Source organism: Carassius auratus, chromosome 44, assembly GCF_003368295.1.
Source record: "Carassius auratus strain Wakin chromosome 44, ASM336829v1, whole genome shotgun sequence".
In the NCBI taxonomy this organism is placed as follows: domain Eukaryota; kingdom Metazoa; phylum Chordata; class Actinopteri; order Cypriniformes; family Cyprinidae; genus Carassius; species Carassius auratus.
In genome coordinates, this window is record NC_039286.1 from 10271734 (window position 1) to 10288197 (window position 16464).

The 16464-nt window shown below is 36.2% G+C and overlaps 2 protein-coding genes across 2 annotated transcripts in view; both read right to left on the reverse strand.

The window, feature by feature from the left end:
* Positions 1–12942: 12942 nt before the first annotated feature.
* On the reverse strand, positions 12943–14695 carry LOC113062443 (twist-related protein-like). Its single transcript, XM_026232293.1, has 2 exons — positions 14022–14695; positions 12943–13353 (listed from the first exon to the last, which is right to left on the reverse strand). Exon 1 carries the CDS (start codon positions 14556–14558, stop codon positions 14052–14054), a length of 507 nt encoding a protein of 168 aa, XP_026088078.1. The 5' UTR covers positions 14559–14695; the 3' UTR covers positions 12943–13353; positions 14022–14051.
* A 1407-nt stretch (positions 14696–16102) lies between these two features.
* Positions 16103–16464, reverse strand: part of LOC113062004 (pancreas transcription factor 1 subunit alpha-like) — a 1972-nt gene continuing 1610 nt past the window's right edge. Inside the window, exon 1 of the mRNA XM_026231502.1 lies at positions 16103–16464. This exon is cut by the window's right edge and continues 1610 nt beyond it. The gene's annotated coding sequence lies outside the window, so the exon portion shown is untranslated.

Here is a 16464-nt window from a genome sequence, read left to right on the forward strand (position 1 = left end):
TGATGGTTTGGGGGCACTTGCTATACCATCTCAGACAGGTTTAACCATTTATTATTATTATTTTTTAATGGTAATCAATGCTGCAGTTAAAATCTCCTCACGAGTCTGAAACCCAGAAACGAGTTGCATTTTTTAACTTCAGTGTCCATCGTCTTAAAATCAGTGGGTTCTTTAAATGTTTTTTGGTTAAATGTTGGAAATAAGGTCTGTGTTTAACACAAGCTCAAGATTTTTTTGTATTTTATTATATCAATCAACAATTATGATGAAGGTCATGGCTCTGAAATGTCATGAGTGAATACTTTGTGATTTGATGCATTTGCAAGTGCCGTGTTTATTCTTTTGTTTTAATATTTTATTCTTTGAGATAAAGTAAGTGTAATCCCCTCTTAAAGCTTTTACTTGTCTTAAAAAAGGCAGTTGCTAACAAGTAGCTAAATCGAGACATTAAACACCATCACATCCAGCAGATAAACTCATCTTCTCACTAGTCGCTCATTGTGTTAATAATTGCAATTGTGCAAACTATTCTACTTTTCAAAATGCACATTTGAAAAAAAATCCTATTGGGTTTTAGTCAAAGGAAACCGTGTAACTCGCTCTATATGATAAGCTGGGTTTCATGCATTTCAGATGAAAACCATCTTAACCCTGGATATCGAGCTGGATTTATGCTGATTCTTAGCTGCTTTGATTAGTCTTTGTCTGTGATAGGACATGCATTTGCTATCTTAGACTAGTTTGGTCAATCTTAAATACCAAGATGGTCTTAAGTGGTTTAAGTTGAGGGTTTTTTCTCCCATCCATCTGTCTCAAGTGCAATGGGACTTTGTTAGCGTAGCATAAAGTTTGTTTTCCTCTCATATTCAAAGCCATTAATCAAACCTGACAGTGAATCTCCTCAGAGGTTTCGGTTTGGACCGTGTTTGGTTCTCTGTGTGCTGATCACTGTATTTCATAGTCAAGGAAAGCAAGCTAAGGTTTAGCAACATGGCATGTGTTTATCTGAGCGGTTTCCTCTCTGCGATTGGGTTTGATTGTGTCACGATTCATTAGGCAGAATTAGCATCAGAGGAGGTTAGCGAGCCGACTCTTTTGTCGTTGTTTGTTTTGTTCTGTCTCCTTCACTGGTTCCTTCAGCTGAATTGCTACGATGGACAGATATTTGGTAAGGACGAGTATGAATTTAGTAAAGCAAATAGCAACTGGGGGCATGCATTAATCAAACGACACAAGATATGATACATAAATGCATTGCAAAAAAAATATTTAAGATTTTGACACATCTTAGACACATCTGCATGCAAAGTCGTGAAGGAAAGCCTCAAAGACTTGTTTGATTGTTAAAATATCACAATTTAACACTGGGCTGTCAGCAAATGTTTCATAAGTTTGAACAGCTTTATTTAACAGTATTACAGTTTTTATCATATTGAGTGAGAAAACTTTCTGTTAACCAATGAATAGTGGCATTTTTTCACCATTAAAATTATTTTTCTTTTTATTGGGGAGCAGTTTTGCACATCTTCGTCAGAAAATGCCATGCTTTTACTCCTGGTTTCACAGGCTTAAGCCTAGTCCCAGACTAAAATGTAAATCTAAGCTGTTTCAACTGAAAGAAACTCGCAATGACTGATCTTAAAACAAGTCAGTGCCTTTGTTTTGTCTTAAGATGCACACCAGTGATGCTTTTTTTTGCTAAGGCATATTTATAACAATTACTTAAATGTGCTAATTGAACAATGGCTTACTCCTAGTTTAGGCTAAACCCCGTCTATTAAACCAGGCCTTAATATTTTGCATTTTGAGGGTTTTTGGTGCTGCACAGATGTTTAACAACAGTTTGAGCTGCAAAACACAGCTGTATTGTCTTTAGATGAAGTTTGTTGTGTTCAAATAGGCTCGCTTTGAATCAACACTTTCACTAAAGAACATTATGTATATAAAAGCCTCTAAGAGAGAAAAACATTACTTCTTCTTACTTTAATATGACAAATAATCTAACATGGCACTTTTGAGTTGCGCTGAAGTTAAGAGCAGTGAAGCGTGGCTGTTTTTCTCTTTTGGTAGGTTTGCACTCATGTGGAGTTTGCGTGTGTGTTTGAATATGTTCGGCGAGTATGGTTACATGTGTGTGTGTGTGTGTGTGTGTGTGTCTGGACCAGTGTGCCCGCAGGTCACTCCAGAGATGAAACAGATAAGGTAATTGGCTCTAATAATTCTCTCTCTCTTTTACTATGTTTTCATTCAAATCCATTTATTCGTTCCTTCTTTTTCTCCTTGTCAGTGTCTCTCTCTTTTTCTCCCTCTTATGTTCACGTAGGCCTGTTTGAAGTCTCTAAAACTTTAAAGACTCTAATTATCGCATGTTTGCTGCTGGAGTTTGCAGCACAGGAAAAGAGTCATTATGTATTTTATCCATATTGGTTTTTTAATGTGGAGGGAAGTGGCTTGAAAGGTTGCCAAATGGAGGTGCAGAAAAACTGAAGACTGGATGGGAATCTCACGCAGTATATAATGATTAATGACAGGTGATGTAGCCTATCTGGTGTTTTTCTCAGTTTAAATACCTTCCTGTTTCAGTTTAATATGCAGAGATGAAAGACATTCATGGGTTAAAACATTGTGGTGTTTTTTGTTGTTGTTGTTGTTTTATAGTTTGAGCCGAACACAGCAACATTGGCTCAGCCAATGGCGTGAGTCTGGAGGCGGGACTATCTGTTTGAATGACTAATGGAAGATGTGTTTTTTTTCTGACAGTTAATTATTCTAATTTTTTTTTGCGACTGTTTTGTAAGTAAATTTGTCTTTTTTATATGATTAATTTAAAAGCAGCACTGTATTAAAATGGCATTATCAAAAAAGAGTGAACTTTACCATAAAAAAAAAGAAGAAAAAAAGGCTTTTTACGTTTTTTGGATTGAAGTTACTTACATTTACAGTAATCAAATAAAATAAAATTAAATAAATCATACTACCACTTGTTCTTTTTCACATTCAAAAACTATAAATGTAACAATATTTTACATGAATCGTTAGTTTTATTACAATGTTTTACTGTATATAAAGAAATTAATAATTTACCGTTATCAAACAAACTTCCAATTTTCTTGTGATTTTGTGTTCAACAGAAGAAAGAAACTAATTTTGTGAGGGCGAGTAAATCTATCCCTTTAATGCAACTGAAAGCTTGGGTTTGACCTCATCTGCATATTACCGTTCATAAAGGAATTCATAAGAAAGCGTTGACAGGACAGTAGAGAAAGAAAAGTGGAAAAAATTAGTGGAAAGAGTTTTATTTTATTAATTATAGCTTGGTATTTCAGTTGAATATATAAAGACAGGACATAATTACAGGTTTTAATGAAGACAAGGTCAAATAGATTTAAAACGTGCTGCCATGATGCCAGGGGGTTGCTACATGCAACTGTAGCACAAATGGCATTGCATGCATTATGCAAATTAGTTTAATTCTCAGGATTAGTTGTTTGAAATCATTACCCTAAGTTCGAGCAATAGTAACAGTGATGCTTGACTTTGCAAACGGCACTAAAAACTAATTTAACACGCAAACAGATCCTGGGAAGAGGGAGGAACGGAAACCTAATGAGGAAGGATTTACAACACCCCACTGAGACATAAAAACCCAGTTTGGGCTTTTAAAACCTCTTATCTGTCCGCAACTTTTAACTTGAGCTTCACACTTCCGTATAGTCCTGGCGGGCCCCCGCGGAGGAGCTGAGGGGGCGAGGGGCTCTTTTACCCCTGCAGGGGGCAGAAAATACAGGGGTGATGAAGTGCTAGAGTGGCGCTTGTTGGTTGAGACGGCATGGGGCGATGGACCATCTGTTTCAGGTTTTCTGTCTTTACTTTTCTCATCTTCTGTACAATGGTGCATGCAGAGCAGCAGGAGATACCTGCTCCTGACCTCTGGAAATCAGCAACTTTGGATCTCAGAATGAAGAAAATCTGAAACTCATTCCTATTTTTCTAGATTCTGTATTTGTAAAAAAAAATATTATGCATCATATTTGAAGGTCTGACATATCCGGAAAGTTAGTTAGGTTGATATTTGTTGCATATAGTTTCACTAGCTACATTAACATGCTCCAAACCATCTGTTAGCAGTGATGGTAAAGCATTACAAGTAAAACAAGTTACATAATCAGATTACTGTTTTCAAGTATCTAGTAAAGTTATGCATAATTTTTTAATTTACACTTTGTGTGAACATGATGTTAGTGAAGATTTAGAGTAAATGTCAACATGCATTAATTCATTTCACTCACACAGTGTTCCTCAAAATCAATAAAAACTGTGGAATGCAAACTCAGAATATGTTGCATTCCTGTAATAATTAAATATGTTAAACAAAAAAAAAATACGTATTTAAACAAAAATCTTTAAGCAATGTTTTTTGATGATTCGATTCAACCATATAATAAGAAAAAATTACTTTACATAAACATAACATTTGTTAAACTTTTTTATTGATGAAGAGTGTTGAACTTTCTTCACCTGTTCTATAATTTAATCCAGAATGGATTTCACAGCTAAAAGCTTTGTTTGAGCTGCGCCCTCTACTGTATAGATGTAAACTCTTTTTTTAATTAAAAACTAACAAAAAAGTAATGTAACTTATTACTTTCCACAAAAAGTAACTAAGTAATGCACTTAGTTACTTTTTTGGGAGTAACGCAATATTGTAATGCATTACTTTTAAAAGTAACTTTCCCCAACACTGTCTTTTTGTAATAGTTTTGGTGGCACAACTGAATTGAAAAGCCTCTATGAAATACCTAAACTAATCCAAAATAAATTTCAGTCAGATTGAAAGCCGTGGTGTAGACCATTAAATAATCGTAATTAAATTTATCATAGTTTTAAGAGTAAAAGACAGTAAAAATGTAAAAAAAAAACATGTTAAATGGTCAACTTTTCCTGACTATATATGGTGAAAAAAAGAATATGCTGGGACATTTTATGCAAATTTAAAGGGAAAATACCATTAAATATAGTCATCTTATAATTTACAGTAAAATACCGTTAAATATAGTCATCTTATAATTTACAATAAAATACCGTTAAATATAGTCATCTTGTAATTTACAGTAAAATGCCATTAAATATAGTCATCTTGTAATTTACAGTAAAATACCGTTAAATATAGTCATCTTATAATTTACAGTAAAATAAAAAATATTAAATCTATATGATCAAGTCAGCTAGTTCAACAGCTCACATGTGATGGTTTTTCATTGAAATAATTTATTATTATTATTAAAATAAATTATTATTTATAAATACATTTTTAAAACATGAAAAAATATTCATTAAAACGGGTGATTCATTCAGGAACAAAGCATGTAATTGTAATTGTGAATAGTGAGTCCCTGAAGCATTCATTCCACTGAATTGTTCAAAAAGCTGATACATTCAATAAGGAAACATTTCTCAGAGACGCAAAACAGTGCTGTGATCTTTGTTTGGAACTATTTTTGTTTGCAAAACTGAGCAAAAACAGGTAATATTGTGTCAAAATATAAGTCAGCTAATGCTATCTTTATTAAAGTTGTATAAAATCAATCTTACATTTGTTTTGATGCTGATATCTGGAGAAAAAATGGCACTCTTCTTGTGATATAGATTAACTATATTACATGATATAAATATAAAATACATTTTACATTGTTGCACTGCAAATTTAAGTTCAATATTAAAAACTTAAAACGTTGCTTGATCTTGTAAAATGCAGCACAAAATCTGATTCATTGAAAAGATCTGAGTCAAACCAATGAACTGTTTACAAATCAGAGACCGTCTCAGAAGGAAACGTTACTGTAGTGAGACTGAACTTTCATTAGAGAAGAGCAGGCAAACGCAATTCAGACCAGAGTTTGCAAATCAAGCTTCATGAATCTGGATCTGGGAGATGGGGTTTTAATCACCCACAAATGAGGGTTAATAAAAGTTCAACACTCACTTCTCAGGAATGTTTTTCTGGAACATGCATTAAAACTAAAACGAACGTGTAATAATTCAGCGCTCTTCAAATGCAGCATGTGCAGTTTAATTGTTTCTGGTGGGTGGATTGCATGCAAGTGTTCACTTCTTGGATCTTCACTGATGTTTTTGACATTTCGAGGATCACATTGCCATACTTTAGCAATGACATGATGCATGTGTGCACAACATCTTCTCATAAAGGATAAAAAAAACAAGCTCACTCATTCGGAAAGATTTTTCAAATGCAGAGTAATTTTCTTGTTTCCTCTGAAGTACTCAGAGTAACAGACAGGATGTGAAACTGTTTGAATCACTTTTACACTGAGGTGAGCAGGAACGCAATACACACTTAAAATGCCATAGCTGTGACTCAGCATGAGCTGCCTTGCTGTCTACACAGGCAGCTCCCTAGTAAGGCAGCATCATGACTGACATGGAAACACACTGTGCAATAAAGTTTATTCGGATTTTTTTGATGCATAAAAAATATATATATATTTTTTTGCATTCATACAATTTATTTTTAATGATTGATGATTTCCTTAAATTATATATTGTATTTGTTTTCCTTAAATTATATATCTTATATTGCACTTATCTTCTTATAATTAATATACAAGAATTAAATAACATGCCCTGCCTTTGAAAAAAATATTTATGATGGATAATAAAAACAATTCCTATTGAAAAACTAAATATATAAGATTACCACAAAAAAATAAATAAATAAAATAAAAAAATTGTTTTAATAAAACAAAGATTATTGGAGTATTTTTTTTTACAGGAAAATACTATGTCAAATTTTCTACTTCAAAATGTATTGTTCAATTCAGAGTTTTACTTTTTTATGCCTTTCTTTGTATTTTTTTTTTACAAAACATTTTTTTTTATTTTCTGTGTGACTTCTGTGTGTGTGTGTGTGTATTTATATATATGTAAGTCACAACCTGGCTGCATTCATGCATGCATGTATTCTTTTTTTGCAGGCTTGACAATGCATGTACCCTGAGCAAACTGGCTGACATGTTGAAAAGAAGCACGAATCATGCGGTCATGATGAACTTTATACACGTGTGTATCTGTTCAGCATTTCTGTCAGGGTGACACCAGTCAACGAGGCTTAATCAAGCCTTGAAGCTCTGCCTGGAGGGGGGCAGCAGAATGTTTGGAGGTGTCACTGAAGGCTAATTACCCCCCAGGGGGATGCTGGTCTGCATTTACCCCCTACAGATCCCCTCCAGGAGAGCCTGACAAAGATGCATTAAGCAGATCTCTCTGAAACGTTAACCTCCCCTGACGCCGTGCAGCGCAGGACTCTCTGCTTTAGTTTGTCAGAATGTGGCTGTTTGATGCACAGGGGTAAAGTACATCTCATGCAGCATTTCCAACGATGAGTTAAAGAGCAGATTAAGAAGAAATGCACTTCGGCTCTCAATGCACTTCCCATTATCAGAATCTAGAGCAGAGTTTGAAAACCTGTGAAAGTACCACAGATGCTAACTTTTGAATTATGTTTATGTGCACTTTATGTGATGTGATAAACCTGTATTTTCCACAAGAAACTATTGTTTTCGTAATCTTTTATAAGATAGTAGAAACGATGGGAAATTGTGATTGACTGCTAGAAACATGCACACTCAGTTTTGGATGAATCGCCAGTTGTCCAACGCCTCAAGTCTGTCTGCTCGATGTGTTAAACATCCAGATCACGCCACAATTAAACTAATTCATGCTGAATCTGTGAACACCAAACCAAACCGTGTACCTCGAGAACAATGGGCTGTGTTTGTCAACCAAGAACAAAACGCACAGCGCTGTGTGTCTGATCCAGAGCATCAGATTTTCCTGGCGAGGGGCGTGAAAACGCTTAAACGGACATGGCTTCAGGGTTCAGTCTAATGAAAATATTTCACTTTTAAAAGTTTCCAGTGAATAGATTTGACCTGGTGTGTATTCCAGCTATTCAGGGAGAATAAAGCACGCTCATAACTTTCTGTTCCAAGCAGGGATCTGATCCAGAGGAGAAACAGAGGAAGTCAGAAGGGAGCTAGCTTCATACATCTTAGTGAAACAGGTCAGTAAATGACTCAGTCCTTTATATTCTCCAGTTCCTAGAACATCCTTCATTTCAGGCATGATATAGGGGTGCTACTTTACGGTCCACATTTAAATTTTTGTCACATTAAACATCTCTATTTATCCATTATGCGTGCACTTTTATTCAAAGTCACTTACATTACAACATTGCATTCAAGGTACAGTATACGTTTGTTTTTTTTTAATCGATTCAGTCATTCCCTGGGAGTTTAACCAATGATCTACTGAACTGTGATCCTCAGGAATACTGTTTTGAAAACTTTTCACCAGGTCTTCACATCACTTAACTTATTTTTTTCTGCTCTTTAATTAAAGATATTCTTTGTTTCATCTGGATTTTTAACTATGAAATCCATATGTATGCAAATTCACTTGTGGATATTCTTAGTAGTCAAGTTAAACAAACTAGTGCATCTGCATGTGTTGAAGTAACGCATTAGAAGTAACATGAGTCATGTAATCAGATTACTTTTTTCAAGTCACTAGTAAAATAAGGCTTACTTTTAATTTACAACAGAATATCTGAGTAACTTTTTTTTTTTTTTTTGATTGACAGCTCTTCTGACCCCATGTTGAGAGAAATCATAAGATGTTACTGTACTTCTAAAATAAATATAAATATGCATTAATGCATCTCACTCAAAAAAAAAGGAAAAAAAAAATTCAGTAACGTACCTCAAAAAGTGACGTAATAAGTGACTTTTTTCTGGAGTAACACAATATGCAGTACTTTTAAAAGTAGCTTTCCCCACACTGGTTTTAAGGGACTTTAATTTCCCAAAGCTCCCACAGTTGAAGAAACACCCTCTCCATCACTGAAATCTGTTGGACAGCAACAGGACGATTTAAATCCGAGTTTTCTCTCTACTTTACATTGTGTCTACCCTGGCAACCAGCAAACGCAAATAATATCAGACAGCAGCTCTTTTATCCTGCATGAAAGCGTGTGATGTGTGTGTGTACTCTGAACTGTGTTCTGATTGCATGTTTATTTTCTCAGAAACCACACGCCGGCTGATGGACAGGTAGATGTGGGCTGGCGGTCGTGTATGAGCTGCCCTGTCGCAGATGCCATTACAGCTGCCTGGGTGGTACATCTACACAATAAACCCACTATTATAATGCCAATCCAGAGGACCAGGAAAAGCAGACACTTAAGAGTCTGGTACTGGCGTAATGCCTTGTTCTGGGGCACATTTGTGAGGCTTTATAAGAAAGATTCGGTTTTACATGTTATTCTTAATTTCCAGTGATTTACACAACTTTTTACTGCAGGCACAATCACTCATTTAGGGGTTTGAACCTATAACCTTTTGGTTTACCAGTCTAAACACTAAGCCACAACCCTAGTGTAAGCAAAACTTGCAACATAAAGTCGGGTTCAATTTGTAGCTTAATCTGGCCAAGAACAGCGACTAAGTTGACCGAGATGTGAAGAAACCAACGTTTTTGTTTTGTTTTTGTGTGTTGTTTAGAGGCGGGTTTATCACAAATACATTATACCACAGTAAAACTCCACATTGCAAAAACTTAATCAAATACGCCTGGCACAAAACAGCATGCAGCCGACGCTTTCATATTGCTCAAGTTCTGAAAATATCTTGCATTCCTGTTATTGTGTGGGACGACTTTTAACACCAATAAAAAGTCCTGGTTGGTCATGTTTGTGCAATTTTAAGATTTCAACACTGGGTTTCTTATTTGGGAGGCTTCTTCTCATCAAAACAATCGATGTGAAAAAGAAAAAAATATGAGTTTTTAGCATCCTACTAAAAATTAAGCCCCATTTTAACTGCAGAATTCATCAGACGGGTCTTTTATTAACAGGAAGCATGTGAAGGTTCTCCATGCACATAGAAAATGTTCATGCTGTGCACCAAACATATGATAGCATGCCATTCCAAGCACAATCTGATTAAGCTGTGGTTGTTTCTCCATCTGCATTGAATATTAATGAAATGTAGTGCGATGGATCTCTGGACAAGATTGAAACAGGCACACAAGATCTAGCTGCCCATAATCATTTAAATAAAGATGAAGGAAAAGAGCTGAATCCATCTGTTTCCACTTACAGATCCCGGTGAATCAGAGATGAAAAGGCCTTCGCTCAAATCAAATCATATATTAATCTATTCTTCCAGGACGGACACACTTTGTAGAGCCGAGCATCATCGTGTGCTAGAAGTTTCCATCGAGCCGAAAATGCATGAAATTAAAGCAGCATGTCGCGGACAATCTCAACACTGCAATCATGTATCAAACAGTCTGTGAATACACATTTACAGCTGACCTTTGACCTCACTGACTGCAGCATCAAAGACTCTGCAGAAGTCAGTATTGTGTCTTATTAAGTTGAGTTTGACTTTATTGCACAGATATTGCCCAGAGACAATACAATTTTTAAATCATACAATTTTGACATCGCAGCCTAATTCTTTAATGGTCTTCAGAGATATTAAAAGGGTTGCTGTGAATGTCTTTATATTCAGCATTTGTTCACATAAAAAAAACAAAAAACAGTATTTTAAAATGAATGTCACAATAAATTTAAATGTTTTCCTGTTTCTCATAAATAATACCACCAAATATAGCAAATCTTTATTTTTCTCAGTTATTATGCATAACAAAAGCTGTCTTAGCATTCAGATATCCACACTATCGATGCATAGATTTCATAAATACATTTGGAAAGATGTATTTGGTTTCGATTCAAGATATTTTTTGGATATGATACCTGTTAAAGAGTCATTTTCCCACATCATGATATAATATAAACAGAAAATAATGAATTCTCAATTTATTTTTCTGACTTGTTTTGCTGACATAATTTCAGTGATATTCTATTTAATATGCATGTTTTTATTATATAAATGCCTCTGTTTAATTCAGTCAAGCCATGTTTATTTGTAAAGATAATTTAAAGGCATAATGTATGCAAATATAAGACATGATTTGTCATTTATGATTTTTTTAAAAACCATTATTTACATTTTACAGGTTTCTCCCTATACACACTGAACCCGTGCTGGAGCATTAATGTCTTCAAGGGCCTTTAGATTTTAAATCATGACGTCAGAGCCATCAGCTCGCACACACAGTGAGCCTGATGACACGTGAAAGAGCTGCTGTGCACGCGCACTGCTCTATAATTCACCCACATCAGGATTTTTTTCCGCTTAGACTCAAGTTTAAGATGACACGGACTTGCTCGATTTCAGACGATGCAGAAGGCCTAAATAACTACAGTCATAATGCATGCTTGATTTTGCAGTAAAGGTATTTTATTTGTTTTCCGAGCATGTATTTTAAAAAACAGGAACATTCCAATCGGAATTAGAATTTATACTTAATTTATTTTAGTCAAAAATCACTAGATAATAATGAATAATTCCTTACATTTATATAGCGCTTTTCTAGGCACTCCAGCATCCACCCGGATGATAAACACACGCCAAAACGCAAAAGTGCAGCATATCCAGCTCAGCTCGATAACTCAAGTTCAAAACGAGTCCAGATCCAAAAGAGAATCGGAGTTCTAGAGAAATAATTACTAGAAGTATATCCTCAGTGCATGATGAAATCCCTGCAACACTCCCAACAGAAACCCGAAGCAAAAAACGAATCCTTGACTTTTCCACGTACTCTTGCTGCATTTCAAAACACACACGCGTTCCACAAGAGGTTCACTCTCTCCCAATCATTATCCCATCGAGTCTAACTTCTTTTTAAGAAACTCGAAGGATATTTGTGTCAGACTGCGTGCAAGTGAAGGCGGGTCTGTGCAACTCAACATCTGTTCTCTTCACGTGACGTTCAGAAAAAATATTAGCAACATCTGGTAGAAATAAGTTTGATTCAGGTGCCTGAGCTCTCTCTCCCTCACAAGAGGCCAAACTCCCGGATCGAGGAACGCACGTGAGAGATCAGTGACAGCAGAAACACCCGAATCACACCCTGCTCGTGCACGAGTCTCCTAAAACAAGACATGTTCAAATTCTACCGTGCAAACATTATTTGCAGCTTTCCAGTGCCTGTCTGAGATGATCGGATGGTGTTTTTCTCTAATCAATTTCCCTCTTTATATGTATTTTCATTTTTTTTTTTACCATGTTTCTTGACTAGTACCTCATTTGATGATTTAATTATTTTTTTCTAAATCAGTATAAGGTTGTAAAATTTTGTTTTTTACCCGCTGCATCTTTCCGTGCCTTTCCTGACCCCTCAGTTTATAGACATCTGGGAATTCATACATCTTCGGAGCCCTTCACACCTCCTAAGCGCTTTTCCAGACCTCCTGCTCTCCTTTTGGGTTAAAATCTCATCTTAAAACGACACAGATGTCTTAATTATCATTATTAATCTTTCCTATTTTTTTCTTATTTGTTATAGTAGAAAATACCATGCAAACATGATTTATGTGTAACACATTTTGTCCAGTTGGTGCATTTATATCGTTCAAATGTTTTAAATCATTAAGTGCTAAATAAAATGAAGCATGCACTCGGAGCGAAAGCAACTAAATATTTAATTAAAACACGAGCATAATTTCTGGGCTAGAATAAGTCTTCTAAATTTTAACTTTCGAAATGATATTGTTAAATAGTTTTCTTGTAAAAAAAAATAATTAAACAATGACAAATGCATTTTTTGCATTTGTCGGTGACAAAGTAGAACTAATATTTTAAACATTCATGTAATAAAAAACTGCAAATCAGGCAAGGGTATTTTTTATCTTATCTGAATGATTACTGCATGCGTTTATGTGTAAAACTTATTGTCGTTTGTTTTCATGTATTTTTCTTAATGCATAAAATTGCAATAACAACATGCTAAAATGAGTAAATTTTCAAACCATGTTTTATTGCAGAAAACATACACATATTTACATCGTATTTAAAACAGAAAATGCATAGACACCAGATCTGTTCTGCATTGTGACAGTCTTTAATAAATAAATAAACGTCTTTACTAGGAGCAGCCAGAGAAAGTGTTATGAGCAGAGTTTCTCTCATATTTCCTTCATTCGTCCTGTCATAAATATGTCGGCTGCTGTCAGAAGCGGTGAGTCTCTCTGAGGGTCGACAGACAGAAGCACGTTTTCCACGTTCTCCGTCACAACAGCACAGATCTGATTGTAATTCCTGCTCCCGTGTCTGTAAGTGCTCGCAATCTTCCCGTTACATTCCTAATGTTCGTGTCGCTCCTTCCGGTGAGTTCAGCTCCTCTGACTCGATGCTCAAGGCCCAAAATCTGAAAAAACATCATAGTGTTTAAAAATACACGATTTAATGTATTATACATTTATATAATAATAATATGCATTTAACTGACCCCTTAGCATTAATAATATTTCTTTATGCCATATATATATATTTGGTTGCATGAACAAAAAAAAAAAAAACACTTTTCTAATTTATTAACTACATAAAAAATACAAAACTAGCTTTTTTTATAGAACCATGTTTTGAAAATGCTGGAGAACCTTAAACATCAGCACAAAATATTAATTTAAGCATCAGTTAACAGTTAAAAGTTTGGACACATCTGCACATTTCGACTTTTTTTTCCTACGTTGCAGAATAATAGTAAAATCATTCAAACTCAGAAATAGCACAAATTGTGAAGGATGTAGTGACCAAAACATGACAAAATTTTACTCCTTTATATTTGAGCTTCGTTTAGATTTCAGCTCACTTTGGACATTCATAGGGTTCATCCTGGGATGCTTTTAAAGGTATTTCTTTTCAATTACCATATAAAAAATATACAGGGATGAATTAATGTAAATATTTATAGCATATTAGTCTAAAAACACGTGCTTTTAAGTTTTAAGTTTTTTAAATCAATCATTCAGTCAAGTGTGTCCAAACTTTTGACTGTTGTCGAGTGACTTTATGACGAGGTTTTGCACTGCATACCATGCTGCACCGAAAGCGCGCACCCGTGCGTTAGTGGGATGTTGACATGGACCACGCGCCCTCCATTCTCCAGACGGAAAACGCGTAACTGAGTCTCTCGTGCGCCACATAATTGCAGCTGGACATTTTGGAGTCCAGCTCGTCGCTCTGCAGGACCTGACACAGGAAATCGATGTACCGGGCCGCGAGCTTCAGCGTCTGTATTTTGCTGAGCTTGTCCGAAGGTAACGTGGGGATGATTTTGCGCAGCGACGCGAACGCCTCGTTCAGAGACTGAGTCCTCTGGCGCTCGCGCACGTTCGCCATGACGCGCTGCGTCTGCAGGTCCTCCAGAGACTGTGGGCTCCCGCTGCCGCTGCTGCACTTTTTGCTTTTCGTCGGGCTGTCCGAATCCTCGCCGCTCTTCCTTCTCGGGCGTCTTTTCCTGCTGCGGCGTTTCTGCTGTCGTCTGTCGGGCTCCTCCTCGCTGTTTCCCAGACTGTCCACTGGAGATTCCGTGGAGCTGGACTCCTCGTGCATCGCCTCTTCCTCAAACATTGAAGTTTGGAAAACACAAATAAAATGTAGTTTCCCTCTGTCCGGCGGAACGGGGTGTCTCCTCTTGTGCGTCACGGAGGTGTTTCTCAAACTTGAAGGGAACTTTGGAGGCTCTTATAGTCTGGAACGCGCAAACTTTTTGGGGTGGCCTGCGATTGGACGAGAAGCGCGGTTACGTAAGAGGGGAGAGGCAGGAGAGGAGCGCGATCCAAAAGGTTTCTGTTATGCAAGCAGCCGTGCTTCATCGCAAACATCTGAGCCAATCACAGAGCTGCGTTTAAACTAAACACGACGTACGCGCTGATGACACATTCTTAAACCAATGTTGATGTTTATGGAATTCAGATTTGGAATAGAATCTATTTTTTGGACTTTAACACATTGCCTAGCATATTAAAAATGATATCAAGCATCCATTATGTCGAAACTGTGAACATATGAATGTGATCCGACGGAAACTACTGAAACATTCAATACTGAAACATGCAGATGACAAATTTGTAGTAGGCTGAAATATGAACAGATGACATATTCTTCTGCAGATGTTTGAACTGTGATAAACAACTTAACTTAAAAACACATAAAACACTAAAACAGTCAGTAATGAATCTTTGGCTATTTTGCCAAATCCATAAGAGTGGTTCATAGATGTAATCATTAAAAAAGAGCTTTTCAATTGGACAGATTTCAACGTGATTTCTGGAATGAGATGATTCGCGATCTGGCAGATGTTGGACCAAAAATGCGCTTAAAAAGTTTACAATGAAGGTTTGCTCTGGTCAGCAGCGATGCTTTAAGTTTAAAGCATTAATCATGCCGTTAATGTATTAATATTATTGACTGCCAGTGTGCGAGCTGAATATCTGTGGCTCTTCTCAGCCAGCGGGCTGAAATCCATCTCAAGTCACTGTAAAAGAATAGAGCGAATCTGGGTTCTCTAAGTAGACCTCATTGTTTATTTGAACATGTTCTGAAATGCATGTCTGTGTTAGTGTTATTGCAGAGTCAGGTTTCCTTCTGCGGCGTTTTCATTCGCAGCGGGTCGCCGAGCGCAGACGACGCGCAAACTGTGTGACCGCTCCAGTCCAACACAAACACGCTCCCGAACCGGCCTTCTGCTTCCACATACATCCAAAGCGCCCGCTTTATCCGCTCAAACCGACGTTTCTCTAAATGTTACAGAACATAGAAGCATTATAAACTCAAATTGAAACCACTAAGAGGTTTATCGTGTCACTAGACCCTTTCAAGACTCCGCAAGGGGGCGCACTGACGAAACTTATCCACGCGTGCCATCCTGCGAATGCGCAGCTCACGTCTGAAGAGACTTGTGAAGATTCACTCCAAACACATAAATGACGGATAAATATGCATTTATATTTTTATTTATATATAATTGATTTAAATGACTTGCAATGCTCATTTAAAAAATTTAGAGTTTAATACAAAAGAGTCATCGTAAATGGTCATCGTGGTGCGGCGCACCTGTTCTTGGTTTACCTGAAATAGCTAGTGTCCATTGAGATCTATCGACAGTCCTGAAACAAATCCACATAACTAAAATAAAAATAATTTGGAGTAGAAACAATTTTTCACTCGGAAAATTGCTAGTGCGTTACACAAACAAATACACAGAAACAGCGACTAACACAATAGAATAAACATGACGTGTTATAGTAGAAACAGAGATAGAATTTGCGTTTGATTTACAGCTAAGAAAAACATTTAAATTATTGTAATTGACACCTCAAAACCACCCAAACATAATCTCAGAAATCCTGAATAAATGCATTAATTCATATAAAATTCATGTTGAAAATGTACTGTAATTTTGAACCAATGCTAAACGATCCTATTGTGATTTCTAAAATATAAATACAACGAAAACCACCTCAAAATCCAAAGT